The sequence below is a fragment of the Myodes glareolus genome, chromosome 7 (assembly GCF_982192425.1).
Source record: "Myodes glareolus chromosome 7, mMyoGla1.1, whole genome shotgun sequence".
NCBI lineage: Eukaryota > Metazoa > Chordata > Mammalia > Rodentia > Cricetidae > Myodes > Myodes glareolus.
This window is the reverse complement of record NC_142032.1, coordinates 18,144,824-18,162,169: the sequence shown is the minus strand read 5'-3', so window position 1 is coordinate 18,162,169 and position 17,346 is coordinate 18,144,824. Positions and strand designations below refer to the sequence as shown.

Sequence of the window (17,346 nt, the reverse complement as noted above, 5' to 3'; positions counted from 1 at the left end):
CGAGGGTTTCGGGGTACAGGTATGTGGGATACAGTCTCTTTGCGTGCGGCTGTGAGCCAACGCTGTCCCTTTTTTAACTTGTATCCCAAATAAATCACTTCAGTCTGGCATATCTGGGCCTTTTTGGCGGATGCTCGATAGCCCAGCCGTCCCAGGGTCTGCAATAGGGCCCCCGTACCTTGTCGGCAGTCATGTTCCGTGGGGGCTGCCAGCAGAAGATCATCCACATACTGGAGCAGGATTAATGACGGGTGTTGAACTCTGAAGTCTGCAAGGTCCCGGTGTAAGGCCTCATCAAATAGGGTGGGGCTATTCTTATAGCCCTGTGGGAGCCGGGTCCACGTCAGTTGGCCTGAAATCCCCAATTCGGGGTCTCTCCATTCGAAGGCGAAAAGGGGTTGACTTTTGGGGCTTAATCTGAGACAGAAGAAGGCGTCCTTCAAGTCTAGCACCGTATACCAGGTGTGCGAAGGTGGCAGGGTGCTTAGTAAATTATATGGATTAGGGACGGTCGGGTGTATGTCTTCAACTCTCGTATTTACTTCCCTGAGGTCCTGTACCGGCTGATAATCCTTTGTCCCTGGTTTCTTTACTGGAAGGAGGGGGGTATTCCAAGGTGACCGGCAGGGAGTCAGTATGCCTTCTTCTAATAGCCTCTTGATATGAGGTCTTATCCCCTGGTAGGCCTCATTTGACATGGGGTATTGCTTGACTGAGATTGGGGTGGCTGAGGCTTTTAGGGCTACAACCAATGGGGGCTGCTGTAGCGCTAGCCCCATACCTCCCATTTCGGCCCATGCCTGTGGGTACTCTGTAAGCCATATGTCCAAGTCCCTGGACCCTTGTACCTTGGGGTCCTGTTCGTATAGCCGGTATTCGTCCTCCAATTGTAAAGTCAAGACCTGGAGGGGGTCCCTGTTTGGGCCCAACACTCGAACCCCTGCCCCTCAAAATGAATTTGGGCTTTCAGTTTGGTGAGTAAGTCTCGCCCCAGTAATGGATAGGGGCAGTCTGGAACATGTAGGAAGGAATGAGTTACTTTACCAGTTGCTAATTGCACCTTCTGCTCGGTGGTCCAGCGATATTGTCTTCCGCCGGTGGCTCCCTGTACCCAAGCGGTCCGTTCACTGAGCGGTCCAGGTGACCGGGTAAGAACCGAATGCTGAGCTCCGGTATCTACTAGGAAAGTAACCGGCTGCCCCCCAACATCAAGTGTTAACCTGGGCTCAGGGGGGGGGTTCCTGGCCCTGACCTCCCTAGTCTTCATCTAGGGCCAGGAGTGAGGCTCGTGGTTTGGGGCCTCTGGGTTTACCAGTATTTTTAGGGCAGTCTTTCGCCCAGTGTCCTCTTTCCTTGCAGTAGGCGCATTGGTCGCGTTCCACGCGAGGGCCTCTCCGTTCTCCCATCCTATCTCCCTGTCGACTTTCCTGGCTCTGAACTGCGGCGGCCAAGAGGCAGCTCAATTCCCTATTCCTTTTTCTATCTCTAGCCTCCTCTTTTTCCTCTGCTTCCCTTCTCAATCTATCTTCCCTTTCTTCTTTCTCTCTACGGATACGGTCCTCCCTTTCTTCTTGAGTCTCCCTTTTGTTGAAGATTTTCTCTGCCTCCTTAAGTAGATCCTGTAACGTATACCCCTGCAAATTCTCCAGCCTCTGTAACTTGTTCCTGATGTCAGGTGCTGACTGACAGATAAAGGACATCGACAAGCCGTTAGCCTGCCCTGGGTCCTCGGGATCATAAGGCGTATACATACGATATGCTTCTTTAAGCCTTTCTAAAAAAGCTGCTGGAGACTCATCTGCCCCTTGAATCGTTTGCTTTACCTGTGCCAAATTTGTGGGGCGACGACCAGTCCCTCGGAGACCCGCTATGAGCAACTGGCGATAAAGGCGTAGGTGCGTCCTACCTGCAATCGTAGTAAAATCCCAGTCAGGCCTGGTGAGGGGGAAGGCAGCATCAATCTCGTTGGGCAACTGGGTTGGCCTCCCATCCTCTCCGGGAACCTGCTTTCGTGCCTCTACGAAGACCCTTTGTTTTTCCTCAGAAGTGAGGAGGGTCTGTAGAAGCTGTTGACAATCGTCCCAGGTTGGTTGGTGTGTAAGCAGAATAGACTCTATTAAGCTAGTTAATGTCATAGGATCCTTGGAAAAGGGAGGATTGTGTTGTTTCCAATTGTATAGATCAGAGGCGGAAAAGGGCCAGTATTGAAACTGGCCATTATTTCCCTGTCGCAGGGGAAATGCTTGGGAGGTGGAGTCCAGGGGAGACGGTTCACGCTTTCCCCGGAGCCTGCTCGCAACAGGGGAGGCAGTAGGTGGGGAGCTCCGTGACGAGGGCGAGGGCGTCGCAAGATCCGCTTCATTATTTCCGGGCTCCTGCTGGGGGTTGTAGGGGGAAGGATCTTCGGATAGGAGGTCGACAAGAGGGGAATTTGGGTCAGGGGGAAGGACAGATGGCTGCTTATGGGTCTCCTTTGGTCTCTCATGTAGTTTGGGGGTCTCCTCCTTCGTCAGTGCAGGATAAAGGGAGGAGACCGTAGGGGTGCGGGTCTTTGATAGGGAAGGCGGAGGAGGGGAAGGCAGGGGAGGAGTCGGGGCTGAAGGAGTGAGACCTAGGGAGGGTTGGGATTTCTCTGGAAAAATAAAGGGGGCCACTCAGGGGGGTGGGTCATTAGTCAAACTCTCCCAAGTAACGATATATGCGACCTGGTCAGGGTGTCCACGGGGCCCTTTGTCGAAGACTCGTTCCTTGACCTGCAAAATAACATTCTTGTTGAAAGTGCCGTCCGCGGCCAGCCCACGTTGAATGTGGGCCATTCCGAGGAACAGAAGCTCTGCCACTTTTTCTTCTTGACTTCGAGCGTTTGATTGCTCGCTCGTTTAGAGACGTCTGACCAGTGTTCTAGAGTAAGGCTCAAAGGGGTAGTTAAAGACTGCCCCATGCTGGTGTTCCAATAACAAACAGACAAACCTCAAAGATGCACAATAAGACAAATAGACCGACAATCAAACACGCTGCGCAAACGGAGGTTACAAAGGGGCTCCGGACACCCCACCTCCCAAACGAACCCCGTACCCTCGGACAAAAGTCCGACTCTGGTCGTGGGTTCAGACAAACGAGCCCCGTACCCTCGGACAAAAGTCCGATTCTGGTCGTGGGTTCAGACAAATGAGCCCCGAAAAATCGGCCTCCAAAACTCCCTCGGAACGTCTTCCGGGGTGCGGGGGGGGTGGAAAGTCCGAACTCGTCAGTTCCTTTCCGAGGCCTGCCAAAATACAAACCGACCCAGCTGAATCGAACAAATTCAAATTCGCAGCGCAACATAAGACAAGTACAGGACATAGAACATAGAACATAGAAGTCTGGCCAGCTTACCTCACCTCCCGGCAGTGATTCGGCGGTCTCTGGGATAGGGGCCTCGTTTCCCGGCCAATGCACCAAATGAAAGACTCCCGTGGGCGTCTTCCTTCGGGAGAGACCCCATGCCCAAAGATCAGTCAAAAACACACGGCCGGATGCAATCAGCAAGAGGTTTATTGAATACGCAGGTACCTGGGGCGACAGAGTCTCTCAGAAGACTTGCGCGCCGCAGGTTGGGGGTGAGGGGTTTTTATAGGAGAGCAAAAAGCGAGGTTTACAGAAGCAAGATGCAGGGTGGTAAATTCTTAACCTAAATAACAATGAGGGGACTACTCAGCGGTTTACTGTTCCTCTTATCCTGCCCCTCCTTCCTGGCTGGCGACCAGATGTCTGATTGCACAGCCTCTGACTCGTGACGAGCCCCGCTTTATACGTGACTCAGGCCTCACAATCCTCTCTTTCTTTGTTTCTATGGCCAGTTCATAAATCTCCTGTCTCGCAGCCAGATAAGGCTGTCCTTGCTCTAACCTCAGGTATCTTTGCTCAGCATTCCGGAGGTACTGAATTCCGGAGGCCTTTAATGGAGCTTGTTATCTGCTCAGCATTCCGGAGGCCCTGAACTCCAGAGGCCCTTAATTAAGCTTGCTATCTGAAAACCTTTGCAGAATGGCATAACTGTGGTTAAAACGAGTTGGGGTCCTTCAGTATTAATGTTTTTGTTTTTCAATGCTTAGAATACAACATGTCTTACAGTTACGGTGAAAGTCATGTGACACTTCTGAGTATCTGAAAACTCTAGTAGTATACACGTGCCAGGTGAATTGAGCAATATCTGTTTGGTTTCCTGAGACTAGAGATGAGACTCTTCATAGGCATGGCATCCTTTTTAGGGCAACAGATGAAGCAGAGGCTTGAGGAGAGTTAGGGATTTGTAGGTGAAAACATTGGTGACAAGACATGAAAAGGGAGGGTGGGAGGGGAGGGGGAGGATGAGAGGGGAGAGTGGGGGAGGGGAGGGGGAAGAAGGGAGGGGAGGAGTCGGGGAAATGTGTAGCTCAATTAAAAAGCAATAAAGTATGTAAAAAGAAAGAAAATAAATAAGTAAAAACAGAAAAAAGGGGGGAGAAAGAAAAGGAAAAAGAAAGAAAAGAAAAGGTCATCTGATCAGACTAGGATTCAATAGGCCATGGCAAGCTAGATAAGCCGGCCGCTGAAAGAGAGGTTTGGGGAGGTGAAGTTCCTAGGTGGCTTTCAGGATGCCTTGTGATGTTAAGGGCAGGCTAGTGAGGATCAGTTAGCTGGCACACTGCAAGGTCAGAGGTTTGATTTCTTAGAGACTGTCCAAGGGAAGACTTCCGAGTAAACCCAATGATCCTTACTGTAGTACCTGCTAGAATTATTGATACAAACTTAGCTAAGTATATTTGATTTGGGACGGCTGACTTTTATGAATGATGTTAAACTATGCATCCCTCGGTTCCCTAGGAAGTCCAATTTGTCTCCCAGTGACCAGTTCACACCTAACTTGTTTCCACTCCCAGTTTTTCCCCACTTGAAAGAGATACTCAGACTCTAGCTCTCTGTGGATCCACTAGGCCATTGCTTCCTTATGCTAAACAAAGGCAATCACCATTCATTTAAAACGCAGCTGCTTGCCAGGCTGCTGTCTCAGGGCTTTAATCCCAGCAGAGGCAGGCAGATCTCTGTGAGTTAGAGGCCAACCTGGTCTCCACAGCAAGCTCTGAGCCAGCCAAAGGCTGCATAGTGACACCCTGTCTCAAAGAAAAGAAAAAGAAACGTAGATGCTTACCTCATATGTGGTCCTTGAATCAGAATTTCCTCCAAAATGTCTAAGGATATTTTAGATGAATTTGTATGTTTTATTTTCAGTGCTTACCCTATTTAATTTTTATAGCTTGGTACTTTGGGGAATATTGTATTGTAGGATTTCTTTAGTTTAGAAAACTCTTTTAGACCCTTTAAAATGCTACTTATTTCCCTCAAAAGTCAACTTATTGGGTTATTAAGAATTTAAGTATTTCTAAATCAAATTAAGGTAGCTCCTAAGAGCACAGTATACCAGTCAAGCCCTCTAAGAATGATTTTTTTATTTTAAATTTTTTTATTAATTTTACATACCAAACACAGTTTCCCCTCCTTCCCCCCTTCCTGCCTTCCCACCTCCACTCCTCAGAAAGGATAAGGCCTCCCATGGCAAACCAACAAAGCCTGGCACATCAAGTCAAGGCAGAACCAGGCCCCTCCCCCCTGCATCAAGGCTGATCAAGGTATCCAACCATAGGGAATGGGCTCCAAAAAGCCAGTTCATGTGCCAGAGATAAATCCTGGTCCCACTGCCAGAGGTCCCACAAACAGACCAAGCCACATAAATGTCATCCACATTCAGAGGGCCTAGTTCGGTCCCATGCAGGCTCCTCAGCTGTCGTAGAATTTATGAGCTCCCATTAGTAGGGGTCAGCTATCTCTGCGGGTTTCCCCATCATGATCTTGGACCACCCCTCCATCTTCTACCCCCAACCCTCATGCTCATATAATCCCTGCTCTGTCTCTTCCACTGCACTCCAGGATCTCGATCCCAGTGCTTGGCTGTGGATCTCTGCATCTGCTTCCAGTTACTGAATGAAGGTTCTGTAGTGACAATTAGGGTAACCACCAATCTGATTACAGGAGAAGGCCAGCTCAGGCACCCTCTCCACTATTGCTAGGAGTCTTAGCTGGGTTCATCCTGTGGATTCCTGCAAATTTCCCTATGTCCAGGTTTCTCCCTAGCCCCAAAAGGACCCCTTCTATCAAGATATCTCTCTCATTGCTCTTCCTCTCTGTCCCTCCCCTAATTTGACCATCCCTGTCACCAGTGTTTTATGGGCTCCCAAGTTCCTGGTTCAGATGAGTGAGCAGAGACTAATGACACCCCTCTTTCTGGTTCTGTTGCTCTACAGGTGGCTTGCAATTCGTCTGGAGCTGGTTGGAAACTTGGTTGTCTTCTTTTCAGCCTTATTTCTGGTTATTTATAAAGAATCCTTAACTGGGGATGCTGTGGGCTTTGTTCTGTCCAATGCCCTCAATGTAAGTCTGAAGTCTTGGCTAAGTCAATCTTCTATTGTTGTTGGGTTTTTTGGTTTGTTTGTTTTTGTTTTTGTTTTTGTTTTTGTTTTTTGATATGGGATTTCAGGTTGGGCTCAAACTCAAAGATCCATCAGCCTCTGCCGCCTGAGTGTTGGGTCTAAAAGCATGAGCCATCACCGCCCAGCAAGTCAGTTAATCTTAAACTAAGTCTGAGAGCCCTGTCTTTTATTATTTCTCATCCAAATTAGGAAGACTGGGCTCAAATCCTGACTCCTCATCTTTACCCATAGGTACATTCCTTACCTCATTTAAGTGGGCACCAGAACTATCTGGCAAAGTGGGCATAACTCTTACTGTCCTTATGACTTAAAAAAGGCAATTTTTATATGTTTCTACTTATTGCCTTCTTCATTGACTCTAATCAACAAAGATTATATATTTCTTATCCAGAATATAGTGGTAATCAGAAAATCCTTTGGACAAAAAACCTCCTGAGTTGGAGTCTCTTATATCACAGAACAAGTAAAACAAATTGTTATAGGGAGCCTGAGAGAAACGTGGATGACTCTCGCTGCAGGGCGAGCACAGCAGGGATGCACGCTGGCATTAGTACTTCCCAGTGTCTGAGCAGTGGCCAGCACTACAGCTACTGTCCCAGAGGTTTGCATGGCCGCAGATGTCCTCTATGTAGGACTGTGTTCGTTAGATATTATGAGGCCCATGACGGGGCACCCCAAACAGTGGTGTTCTCCAGAGTCTCCTTGGTTCTTTGTACTACTTCCCTGTCTCTCCAGGGCAGCCACGGCAGAGTCGGGACACCCTTAGATGGAAGTAAAGTCTAATTCTGTAACTGCAGTTATGTGTGGTTCAACCCATACAAAGTTATTACTCTAAGTCACCGTGGTCCTATCCTGTCTCATGGGCCTTCCTCTCTCTAGCTGCCATTCCCTCCCCAAAATTCCTGGGCAGATGTGCAAACTCCTGATTCCTCTCCTGAAAGAAGCTCCTATCTGAGTGGTCCTTGTTTTGTAGACTGGTCTGCACCGTGATGAATCTCTGATTGGTGGTTGGATATGTTTGTGTGATAGCAGGAGACAGCCAGAGTTTGTATAAAAGAGGACAGGGGTCCACAGGGCTATCCCACCTTGATGGCTAGGAGTGAGGTCAGAGACAGAAGGCAGCGTTTCTGAAAGCCTTTTCATGCCCTGAGTGTTTCCTCATGGTATCCCCCACCTGCAGAGGGCCATCTACAACAATTCTGTAAACAGCCTTAGGTTTGCAGGCAGGAGACCTGAACTCTGGTACCACCTTACCAAGAGCCAGCCTCCTCAGCCGAGCTTTAGCCCTGAACTATTCAAAGTTCACATTGCCCTTTTGTGAGCACCACATAGGTAAGCACTCAACTGTTACCCAGCCAATCAGAGCACGGGTCTTATTTCTTAGCTAAGAAAATAAGAATTCAGTAAGAATTGTCTTTTTATATCACCACAGTCCTGAATATAAAGTAACCTCTCAGTTTACCTTGTGCTACAGCTGATTAACTGAGCTAGTTTCTAAGCCTGAGGGTTTTTTTTTCATTGTTTTTTTTGGTGTGTGTGTGTGTGTGTGTGTGTGTGTGTGTGTATTTGTGTGTTTGGTATAATTTTTTTCTTCTGTAGATCACACAAACCCTGAATTGGCTGGTGAGGATGACATCAGAAGCAGAGACCAACATTGTGGCTGTTGAGCGAATAAATGAATACATAAATGTGGAAAATGAGGTGAGAATTAGTGAAACTCAGAAGAATCCCATGAAATTCTTTTGAGAGGACATTTTCATTTTTAAAAACATCTTGAGTGGATTAGTGTTGTCTCCTCTCCCCTTGGTTTTTCAAGACAAGGTTTCTCTGAATAGCTTTGGAGTCTGTAGGGTGGCCTCAAACTTGCAGAACTCCACCTGCCTCTGCCTCTGCCTCTGCCACTTGAGATTAAAAGGCATGCACCACCACCGCCCACCTTAATCATATTCTTTTTTAAGAGTTATTTATTTATTGTGTATACAGTGTTCTGCCTACACACCAGAAGAGGGCATCAGATCTCATTACAGATGGTTGTGAGCCACCATGTGGTTGCTGGGAATTGAACTCAGGACCTCTGGAAGAGCTATGAGTGCTCTTAACCTCTGAGCCATCTCTCTGGCACCGTCATGTTGTTTCAAAGCCCCCCTTACTCTAACTCAAAGGACTTAACCTCCTCAAATGTAAGACTAGGAAATGATTTAGTAAATGACAGTATCTTTCTGGAAATTCATAGAACAACCTTGCAGGATAGCACTTCTTCACTGAATAAACTTAGAGACCCTCTGGAAGAGAAAAGCCCAGCTCACCCAGCCCTGATACCTTTCTGTCATATGACATGAGTCCCAGGACAGCCGTTTGTTTGCTGAGTTGCTACTGTGCCCGCCTGCCTCATCCTCTCCCCTTGCTAGGCACCCTGGGTGACCGATAAGAGGCCTCCAGCAGATTGGCCCAGCAAAGGTGAGATCCATTTTAACAACTATCAAGTACGGTATCGGTCTGAGCTGGATCTGGTACTGAGAGGCATCACTTGCCACATCAAGAGCACGGAGAAGGTAGGTGATGAAGACAGCTCTGGAGAGTTCTGGCTGTCAGGCCTCGTCAGCAGAGAGTGTCTGGCACAGAAGGAGGTCACAAGGTCTCCATCATTTGGGTACAGGGAGAAGATTAGGGTACTTCCTGCAGTCTGGGAACATGTTAGGAATATAATAATGGGCTGGATCCTGCCTCCCTGTTGGCCCACCCCATGAGGGTATAATGTGTGGTGAAGAACCTGGGAAAGAAAGGGAGAGCATCAGGCCTGGAGGGAGAGTTGTTTAGAAAAACTGTGTAGATGACCGTCCACAAGGAGAGAATCACCTAGTATTTCTCCTGGTCTGTGAAGCTGAGTACCCTTCCTATAGAGCTCTTGTTCGCCACAGTTTGGGGTCTAATGTGGACAAATCAACCCATCAACCAACCAGTCTAGACAGGACGCTGAGAACCAGGTTTCTCTTCTGGTGACAAGCCTTTCCTTCTTTCTACTGAAGAATAAAACAAAAACAAGCAAACAAATAAACCTAGCTCTCCCCTCAGCAGCACGTGTAGTAAAATTAGCACAGCACAGAGAAGATTAGCATGGCCCCTGAGCAAGGCAGACACGAAAGTCTGTGACGTGTTCCATAGGCGGCGAAGTGATGATGGGAATGGGAGAGATGGTCTTCCCCAGGGAAGACCACACCAAAGGTCATTCAACACCAGCTGGTCATCTCCGACAACATAGCACAAGTACCATTATGCAGATTGAGCAGGTTATATTTAGGAATATTTATGTGTGTATTCGTATGCATATGTGTATATATGTATGTATACATGTATGCATGTAACAACAATTAATGAAAAAGGCAATGGATTTGTAAAAGATCATGGAAGGGTAACGGTTTGAAGGGAAGAAAGGAAAAGGGAAATTATGTAATTAAATTATAATTTCAAAAAATAAAAGAAGTAATAAAAATTTAAGTTAGTACATTTTTATTTATTTGTGTTGTGAGTTTGCATGTGCGTGCCCATGTATGCATGCACACGTACATATGTGAAGAGCAGAGGCTAACTTGTTCCATTGTGTGGGTTCCAGGGATTGCACTAGGGTCATCTGGCTAGCAACAGATGCTGTTACTACTAAGTCACCCCAAAGGTTCCTTGCCCTCTACTTCAAAAAAAAATTCAAAAAGGAATAACGCTGTAATTTCCAAGATTAACTGTAACGACAGCTAAGAGGGCGCGTCCGTTTCTTCTGTCACTGTTTTCAGCCCGCACGACTGAGGAGGAGTGGGAGAGAGCTGTTTGTTTCTGACATCTGGGAAATGTTTTCTCTCATCAAGACTAAAAGCCATTTTATATGTTTGATATAAGGTGTTTGCCTTTCCTTCCTTCCTTCCTTCCTTCCTTCCTTCCTTCCTTCCTTCCTTCTTTCTTTCTTTCTTTCTTTCTGTTCTGTCTGTGACTATCACAGTGTGGCTATACAGGCTAACTTTTCTCCAAGAACTGCAAGTGACCCAGATGTATATGAACTCTGTTCATAGGTTGGTGTGGTGGGCAGGACTGGAGCTGGGAAGTCATCCCTCACAAACTGCCTCTTCAGAATCTTAGAGTCTGCAGGCGGCCAGATCATCATTGACGGAGTAGATATTGCTTCCATCGGACTGCACGACCTTCGTGAGAAGCTGACCATCATCCCCCAGGTCAGCCCTAGAACTTACTCTAACACAGACAGGAGAAAAACTCTGACAGGAACTCAACCAACCATACACCTCCCACAGCTGCATTAGTTAGTCTTCTTGTCACTGGGCCTGACGGGAAGTGACTTACTGGAGAAAGGGTGATTGAGCTCACGGTTTGAGAAGGGACATGGTCCGTCGTGGTGGGAAAGACGGCAGCATGAGTGGACCCTGGCACACTGCATCTGCACCCACCAAGTAGAGATGAGTGCTTGCGCTCAGCTGTGTTTTTCATTTCTCCTCAGTGTAAGACCCTCCCTCGTGGAAACAGTGCAGCTGGTGTTTAAGGTGTCTTCCCGGCTCAATTTACCCAGTCTAGATACTCCCTCTCAAATACCTCCAGGTGTCTGTTTCCTAGATGGTTCTAGACCCTGTTGACTATCAGGGTTCAATTTCACACCAGGATTCCAGACTAGTTCCCCAAAACACTGCATCTGAGAAGAGCTCTGACTTTGCGCCTTCTTTGTGGCTGCTGGAGTTGACCGGTAGGTGGCAGCAAAACAACGCAGTCAAATAGAGCAGATGATTATTTGGCGGGTCCATAGCCCACCATGGTTTGCTGAGACCTTCGTAATTAGCAGTAGCAATTTTGCTGCTGAAGCTTGAAGCCATTAAGCTTTATATCCCCCATTTGATGTGACTAAAAGATAGGGGAGGGAATTTGCTGCAAGTTTTTGCCAGCAAGCAGAACATTTATTGTATCAGCAAGAAAGACCTCCCTTTGGCTTGCTCTATGGACCCTACCAAAGTCAGGGTTGCCTTGGAGGCCTCTACTGTCTGCACTGCGGCCAAGCGCCTGTGGAGGATTTGTTTGTCTGATGTCTGGTGTGTGCCGTCAGATGCCCTCTTCAGTAACTTTTCCCCACTGCATTGAGACAGGATCTTCCATGGAACCTGGAGCTTGCCGTTTGTTTCTTTGTTTTGTTTTTGTTTTTCTGATGTTGTTTTAAGATTTTTTAAAAAAATTTTGATGTGTTATGAGTATTTTGCCTGCATGTATGTATGTTGCATGTGGATCTGCTTCTCACAGAGACCAGAAGAGGGCACCAGATCCTCTGGAGTTAAAGATGGTTGTGAGCTGCTGTGTGGCTACAGGGAACTGCATACAGGTCCTTTGGAAGAGCAGCAAGTGCTTTATCCACAGAGTCACTTCTCCAGCCTCTGGAGAGCATTATTTTGGCCAGACTATGGGTCAATAACTCCAGATATCGATAACCTCTGGTTGCTCCCCTCTCCCTCCCAGGGCTGAGCATAAGGCTGGAGAGGCCACACTCAACTTTCTATTGGATGCTGAGGGTCCAAACTCAGGTTTGATGATTGAGCATCAAAAGTCTCTTCAGCCCCCATGTTTTGTTAGCTTGCTATATTCTCTTCTTTAACCTCTTCAAAATGTAGGAGACGGCTTCTTGTCAGATGACTACACCTTCTCTTCTTCTACCTTCTTAGTCTCTATCTCTAAGCCAGGAGTTTCTGTTTCAGGGGAGGGATTTTTCTTTTCATCTCCTAAAGAGATGTGGCAACAAACCTGGATGTCTACAGGGAGATCCAGAGTGGAAGAAAGCAGGTACAAACCACGGACTCCTCATACCCCGTGCACAGCTCTCCAGACGCAAACACTCCGGGCCTTCAGAGGTGTGAGAGGAACACTGTCATGAGCCAGCTTCTTGCCAGGAGTTCATCTCAGACCATGTCTGGCCACAAAGCATGACCGTGCCCTGTGCTGACATCACCCCTAACAGCTTGCCATTCTTCGACTTGCAGGACCCCATCCTGTTCTCCGGGAGTCTGAGGATGAATCTAGACCCTTTCAACAAATACTCAGATGAGGAGATCTGGAAAGCCCTGGAACTGGCTCATCTCAAATCCTTCGTGGATGGCCTGCAACTTGGGCTGTATCATGAAGTGACAGAGGGCGGTGACAACCTGAGGTGATGGCTTGTAACCCACTTCTTCCACAGGCAGTGACACAATGTGGGGACTGTTTATTGTGTTCCTGTTTTAGATGTGGTTTGCCATTATGGGGTTTACAATGTGTAGATCTAATTCCTAATGTGTAGAACACACAGAAGGCAGAGGCAGGCAGATCTATGTGAGTTCAAGGCCAGCCTGGTCTACAAAACGAGTTCCAGGACAGACTCCAAAGCTACACAGAGAAACCCTGTCTCAAAAAAAAAATAAGCAAAAATATGATTTAAAAAATATGTAAAATGCTTAGAAACACTTGAAAACCTTTGTTATTAAATGTGCCCTTCATGTGGCATTCTATCATGTGAGCTTGCAAATGCCACTATTGTGGAGAACCATAGAACACTCAACAGAGTCATGGTAACAATAGCCAGCTCCCCAGTCCAACCAGAGTCTGATCTATCTGTTATGAAACCCAGACTGAACTCGGGGACGTGAAGATTCCCATAGGCTAGAAAAGGCATCCCAGTTTGAGAACCACTAGTCTAAGCTCTGGAAGAACCTGGGAGCTGCATATGAGCCCAGACTCCCAGACCCTATGCCTACTACTCTGAACCTACATTTTAGCAAGATTCCCAGCGGCTTGTGTGCATGCTGTAACTTGAGAGACCTGCTTGGAGCTCTGGTTCCTAAGTAGACTGAGGAACTCGCCCAGGAAACTTAAGTCCCAGTGTTCAGACCGTTCCCCAGACTATCTGAACCCAAGACGAAGGTGGCTTCACCCACAGGGGCACTTTTCTGGCTTGGTAGTGAATATCATCCATCTTGCTTTTCCTTGGCAACAGACACAGGAGCCAGCAAGGCTTACACAGCTGTTTAGCCTGATGTAAAAGGCCATTCAAATATGCAGTCAATAAATACATATTAACACCTGTGTGCCAGGCATTGGAGACACAGAGATAACACAGATACAGCCCTGGACCTCCAAGAACATTAAACATAATGAGGGCATAAATGGCATTGCTGTTAATACTGCAGAGGGGACATGGGAGACCTTGTGCCAGGATGTGAGTCTGGGAGTCACTTCACCGCTATTACTAGGGCCTTGAATTCAGACCTGTGTCTCAGACCTGGTTTAGGGTGTTAAAACTTACATATATGAGTGGAGGAACAAATGGCTTGCAATATCTGTGATAAATGTTCCGAAGAGGAGCATGAGCGAGCGGCTGCCAGCGAGTGGTGCCTGTCATCATCAATTCCATTTGACCTGGGCAGGCGTGTGGTGCCAGCGAGGTTAATAATTCTGCAGCGTGCCTGGCCTTACACTACAAACATGTACTGAAGTTCATCTCGGATGACTTCTCACCTCCTGCAGAAATGTTCTTACAGAGATTTACAGAACATTAGTCTAGCTACCCCGTTTAATGCAATCCCTAATGACCACAGCAGGGAAGGGTAATTAGCAAATTCCCCAGTTTTTCCTTCACATCATTTCCCAAAGCTCCTTTGTGTAAGTAAGAGGTCCAGCTTTCATTATCGGCTCTTACCAAATTAAAACTGTTTGCATTTTACAAGATTATTTGAGTTCCACATACGTTGCATCTCACACCAAGATGCCGGACTCATTAGCTGGCTTTGTCTCTAATCAAGGCAGAAAGCCTTGAACAAATCATTAGCCTTGCGACCAGAAGTGCACATTAAAATAACGAATGCATTTGCTAAGGCCACAGATAGAGGCCACGGGGGCATCCTACTGCAATGTCACCCTTGTTGTCAACAGTGTCAGGTCACACACTGCTGTAACAAGCTTGGGGCTTTCATGTTGGTTTGAAAATATTGCTACCACTATGGCCAAATACAAAGCACTGTTTCTGGGCCAATGTTTTTTTTTTTTAAAATCAATTTACTTATTTATTATGTATACAACATTCCTTCCATATATGCTTGCATGCCAGACGGGGGCACCAGATCTCATTTATGATGGCTGTGAGCCACCATGTGGTTGCTGGGAATTGAACTCAGGACCTCTGGAAGAACATCTCAGCCATCTCTCCAGCCCTGGGCCAATGTTTTTCAAACTTGCTTCAATATGAAAATTATCTGGAGTGCTTATTAAAAATGTACACCTCTACTCCGTTCCCCAATCTATATAAAGGGAGACCCAGAAATATAACTTTTTAAATCAAGATTCTCTGGTAAGTCTTCTGAGAAAATCTGAAAAACACTGACTTTCACAGTGACCAATGGGAGGTGTTGAGAGCCTGACCTGGGCCATGAGACTGAGCCGAGCCGCAGGTTTTCCCCAGTCTTTTGGGCTTATGTGTGGCTTCTTCTGTTGTCTGCAGCATAGGGCAGAGGCAGCTCCTATGCCTGGGCAGGGCTTTGCTACGAAAATCCAAAATCCTGGTCCTGGATGAGGCCACAGCTGCGGTGGATCTAGAGACAGACAACCTTATTCAAACGACCATCCGGAATGAGTTCTCCCACTGTACCGTTGTCACCATTGCCCACAGGCTGCACACCATCATGGACAGTGACAAGTGAGTGTGTGTGGGCGGGGGAGGGGCCGTCACCATTGCCCATAGGTGCACACCATCGTGAACAGTGTGTTAGGGGAGGGCATCACCATTGCCCACAGGTGCACACCATCGTGGGCAGCGTGGGGGGGAGAGCATCACTATTGCCCACAGGTGCCACTATCGTGGACAGCATGTGGGGAGGGCATCACCATTGCCCACAGGTGCCACCATCGTGGACAGTGACAGGAGTGAAGGGACAGAACCTAATCTGGGCAATAGCTGCAGTGTCAGCTGGAAGCCCAGAGGCGCTTCACAGCAGGGGGCTTAACAGTGTCATTTGGAGCCCTGGGCCTTGCAGTTTTAATACATTTAGCCCAAACTGTAAACCAAGCTAATAAAAACAAATGGGGGCGAGGATAAACTAGGAAGCTATAGTAACTGAGTACCGGAAGGTGGAAGCCTCGTCTTGCACGTGACAGATGTGGGCATAGACCTTCCCAACCACGCCGGCCTCAACTGTCCCTACTCTGGCGTATTACAACTATTTGGAGAGGAAGGAGCCCCCTTTGATCCAAGTGCCTTAAATAGCATGTACTTTGTAACACACACGCACGCACGCATGCACGCACACGCAAATGTTCTTCTCCATTGCCCCTTCCACTCAGGGTTAGACATGGTGTTCACTCTGCGCATGCTCACTGCTGAAGTCCGTTCGTTGCCCCTGTTCTGTTGACTACCACTTGGTCCTGGCTGTTCTTACAGTCGGTGAGCTTTGACATCACTCTCTAAAGCTCGTCTCTCCTCTATTTCAGGATAATGGTCCTAGACAGTGGGAAGATTGTGGAGTACGGCAGTCCTGAAGAGCTGCTGTCCAAAATGGGTCCCTTTTATTTTATGGCCAAGGAAGCTGGCATTGAGACCGTGAACAACACAAAACTCTAGCAGCTGGTTCCAGCTACAGAACTATGAGGAGCGTCCTCATTTACTTTTGGTTTTTGTGCCTATGTCTTAGGAGCAAAGATACGTATGTTGTTGCTATTGCTCAGGTTGACCTCAAGCAATCTCTGGTCTCAGCCTCCCATGTAAAGCAGATATTTAATAGAGTACCAAGCATAGATACCTAAGTAAATATTATCAAATACCTTAGAAAATCCTCAGCTGAGCTGGGGAGATCGCTCAGTTGGTAGAGTGTTGCCTTGAAGGCATGAGGACCAGAGTTGGATCCCAGAATTCATCTTTTTAAAGTAGGCATGGTGGCACAAGATTATAAGGCTACTGCTGGAGAACCAGAGTCAGGCAGACGCTGGGGCCAGCCAGCATAGCCTGCTTGGAGATTCCAGGTCAGGAAGAGACCTTGTCTCAAAACAAACCAAACCAAACTAGGTGGAGAGTGCCAACGCAGCAACACTTGGAGCTGAACCCTGGCCTCAACACACACATGTCTTACATACACAAACACATGCATACACACCTCAAAACCAAGAACCTCATTGCTCTGCCTTGATTATAATTCCTTGCTACCCCCCATTCCCAGAAATAACCATTATTCTAAATTTTGTACAAAGGTGGTGACCTTTGTATGTTTAAGCAATGTACGCTGTTTATTCTGATGTAAATGGGCTCATACTGCATGTATCATGGTTATACCTTTGTTCAACAATACATTTGCAAATTGTCTACATTGATGTCCGTGGCAAGGTGCCTTCATTTGCACTGTTCTTCAGCGGGACAGCATTGTGGGACTAGATGATACTTAATCTACTCACGTGTTGGTGAGTGTGGGCTTATTTCCAGGGTTTCTCCTTTTCTATGAGTATCACGAATACTATGAACATCCTGGGATACTTGTTTGTTTCTCTAAGTCTAGTTTGGAATTGGGGGTTGTCCGATGTTTACATGTACATCCTGAGCAGTTCCAGTTTAAAAAATGAGTGTAACTAAGATCTCATTTTGAGTTCACTGTGTGTGTTCCTGGATTCTGCCGGGGGTCAAAATCTTTCTGTGTGTTCCTGGGGCATGTGGATTTGTTATATAGGTTTACAGATGTTGTATCTCATCTTTTCAATATCTGGATTCTTTCTCATCTATTGTTTTTCATGTTCATTTTTACTTATTGATTTATTTTAATTTCTAAAAGATTTATTTATTTTATTGTATGTATGA

General features: G+C 47.0%; 1 protein-coding gene and 1 non-coding gene across 2 annotated transcripts in view; both read left to right on the top strand.

The window, feature by feature from the left end:
* The window catches only part of LOC146893666 (ATP-binding cassette sub-family C member 2-like), a 64,782-nt gene extending 47,651 nt beyond the window's left edge, over positions 1-17,131 (top strand). Inside the window, exons 26-32 of the mRNA XM_087907877.1 lie at positions 6,321-6,447; positions 8,106-8,207; positions 8,915-9,058; positions 10,565-10,723; positions 12,521-12,687; positions 15,010-15,204; positions 15,996-17,131. Of these exons, the coding sequence (XP_087764003.1) occupies positions 6,321-6,447; positions 8,106-8,207; positions 8,915-9,058; positions 10,565-10,723; positions 12,521-12,687; positions 15,010-15,204; positions 15,996-16,125 (1,024 nt within the window). The 3' untranslated portion in view covers positions 16,126-17,131. The remainder of the gene's footprint in view (positions 1-6,320; positions 6,448-8,105; positions 8,208-8,914; positions 9,059-10,564; positions 10,724-12,520; positions 12,688-15,009; positions 15,205-15,995) is intronic.
* LOC148121306 (U6 spliceosomal RNA) lies at positions 9,566-9,672 on the top strand. The gene has a single exon (XR_015738484.1). It is a non-coding gene; the product is annotated as a U6 spliceosomal RNA (small nuclear RNA).
* Positions 17,132-17,346: the final 215 nt, after the last annotated feature.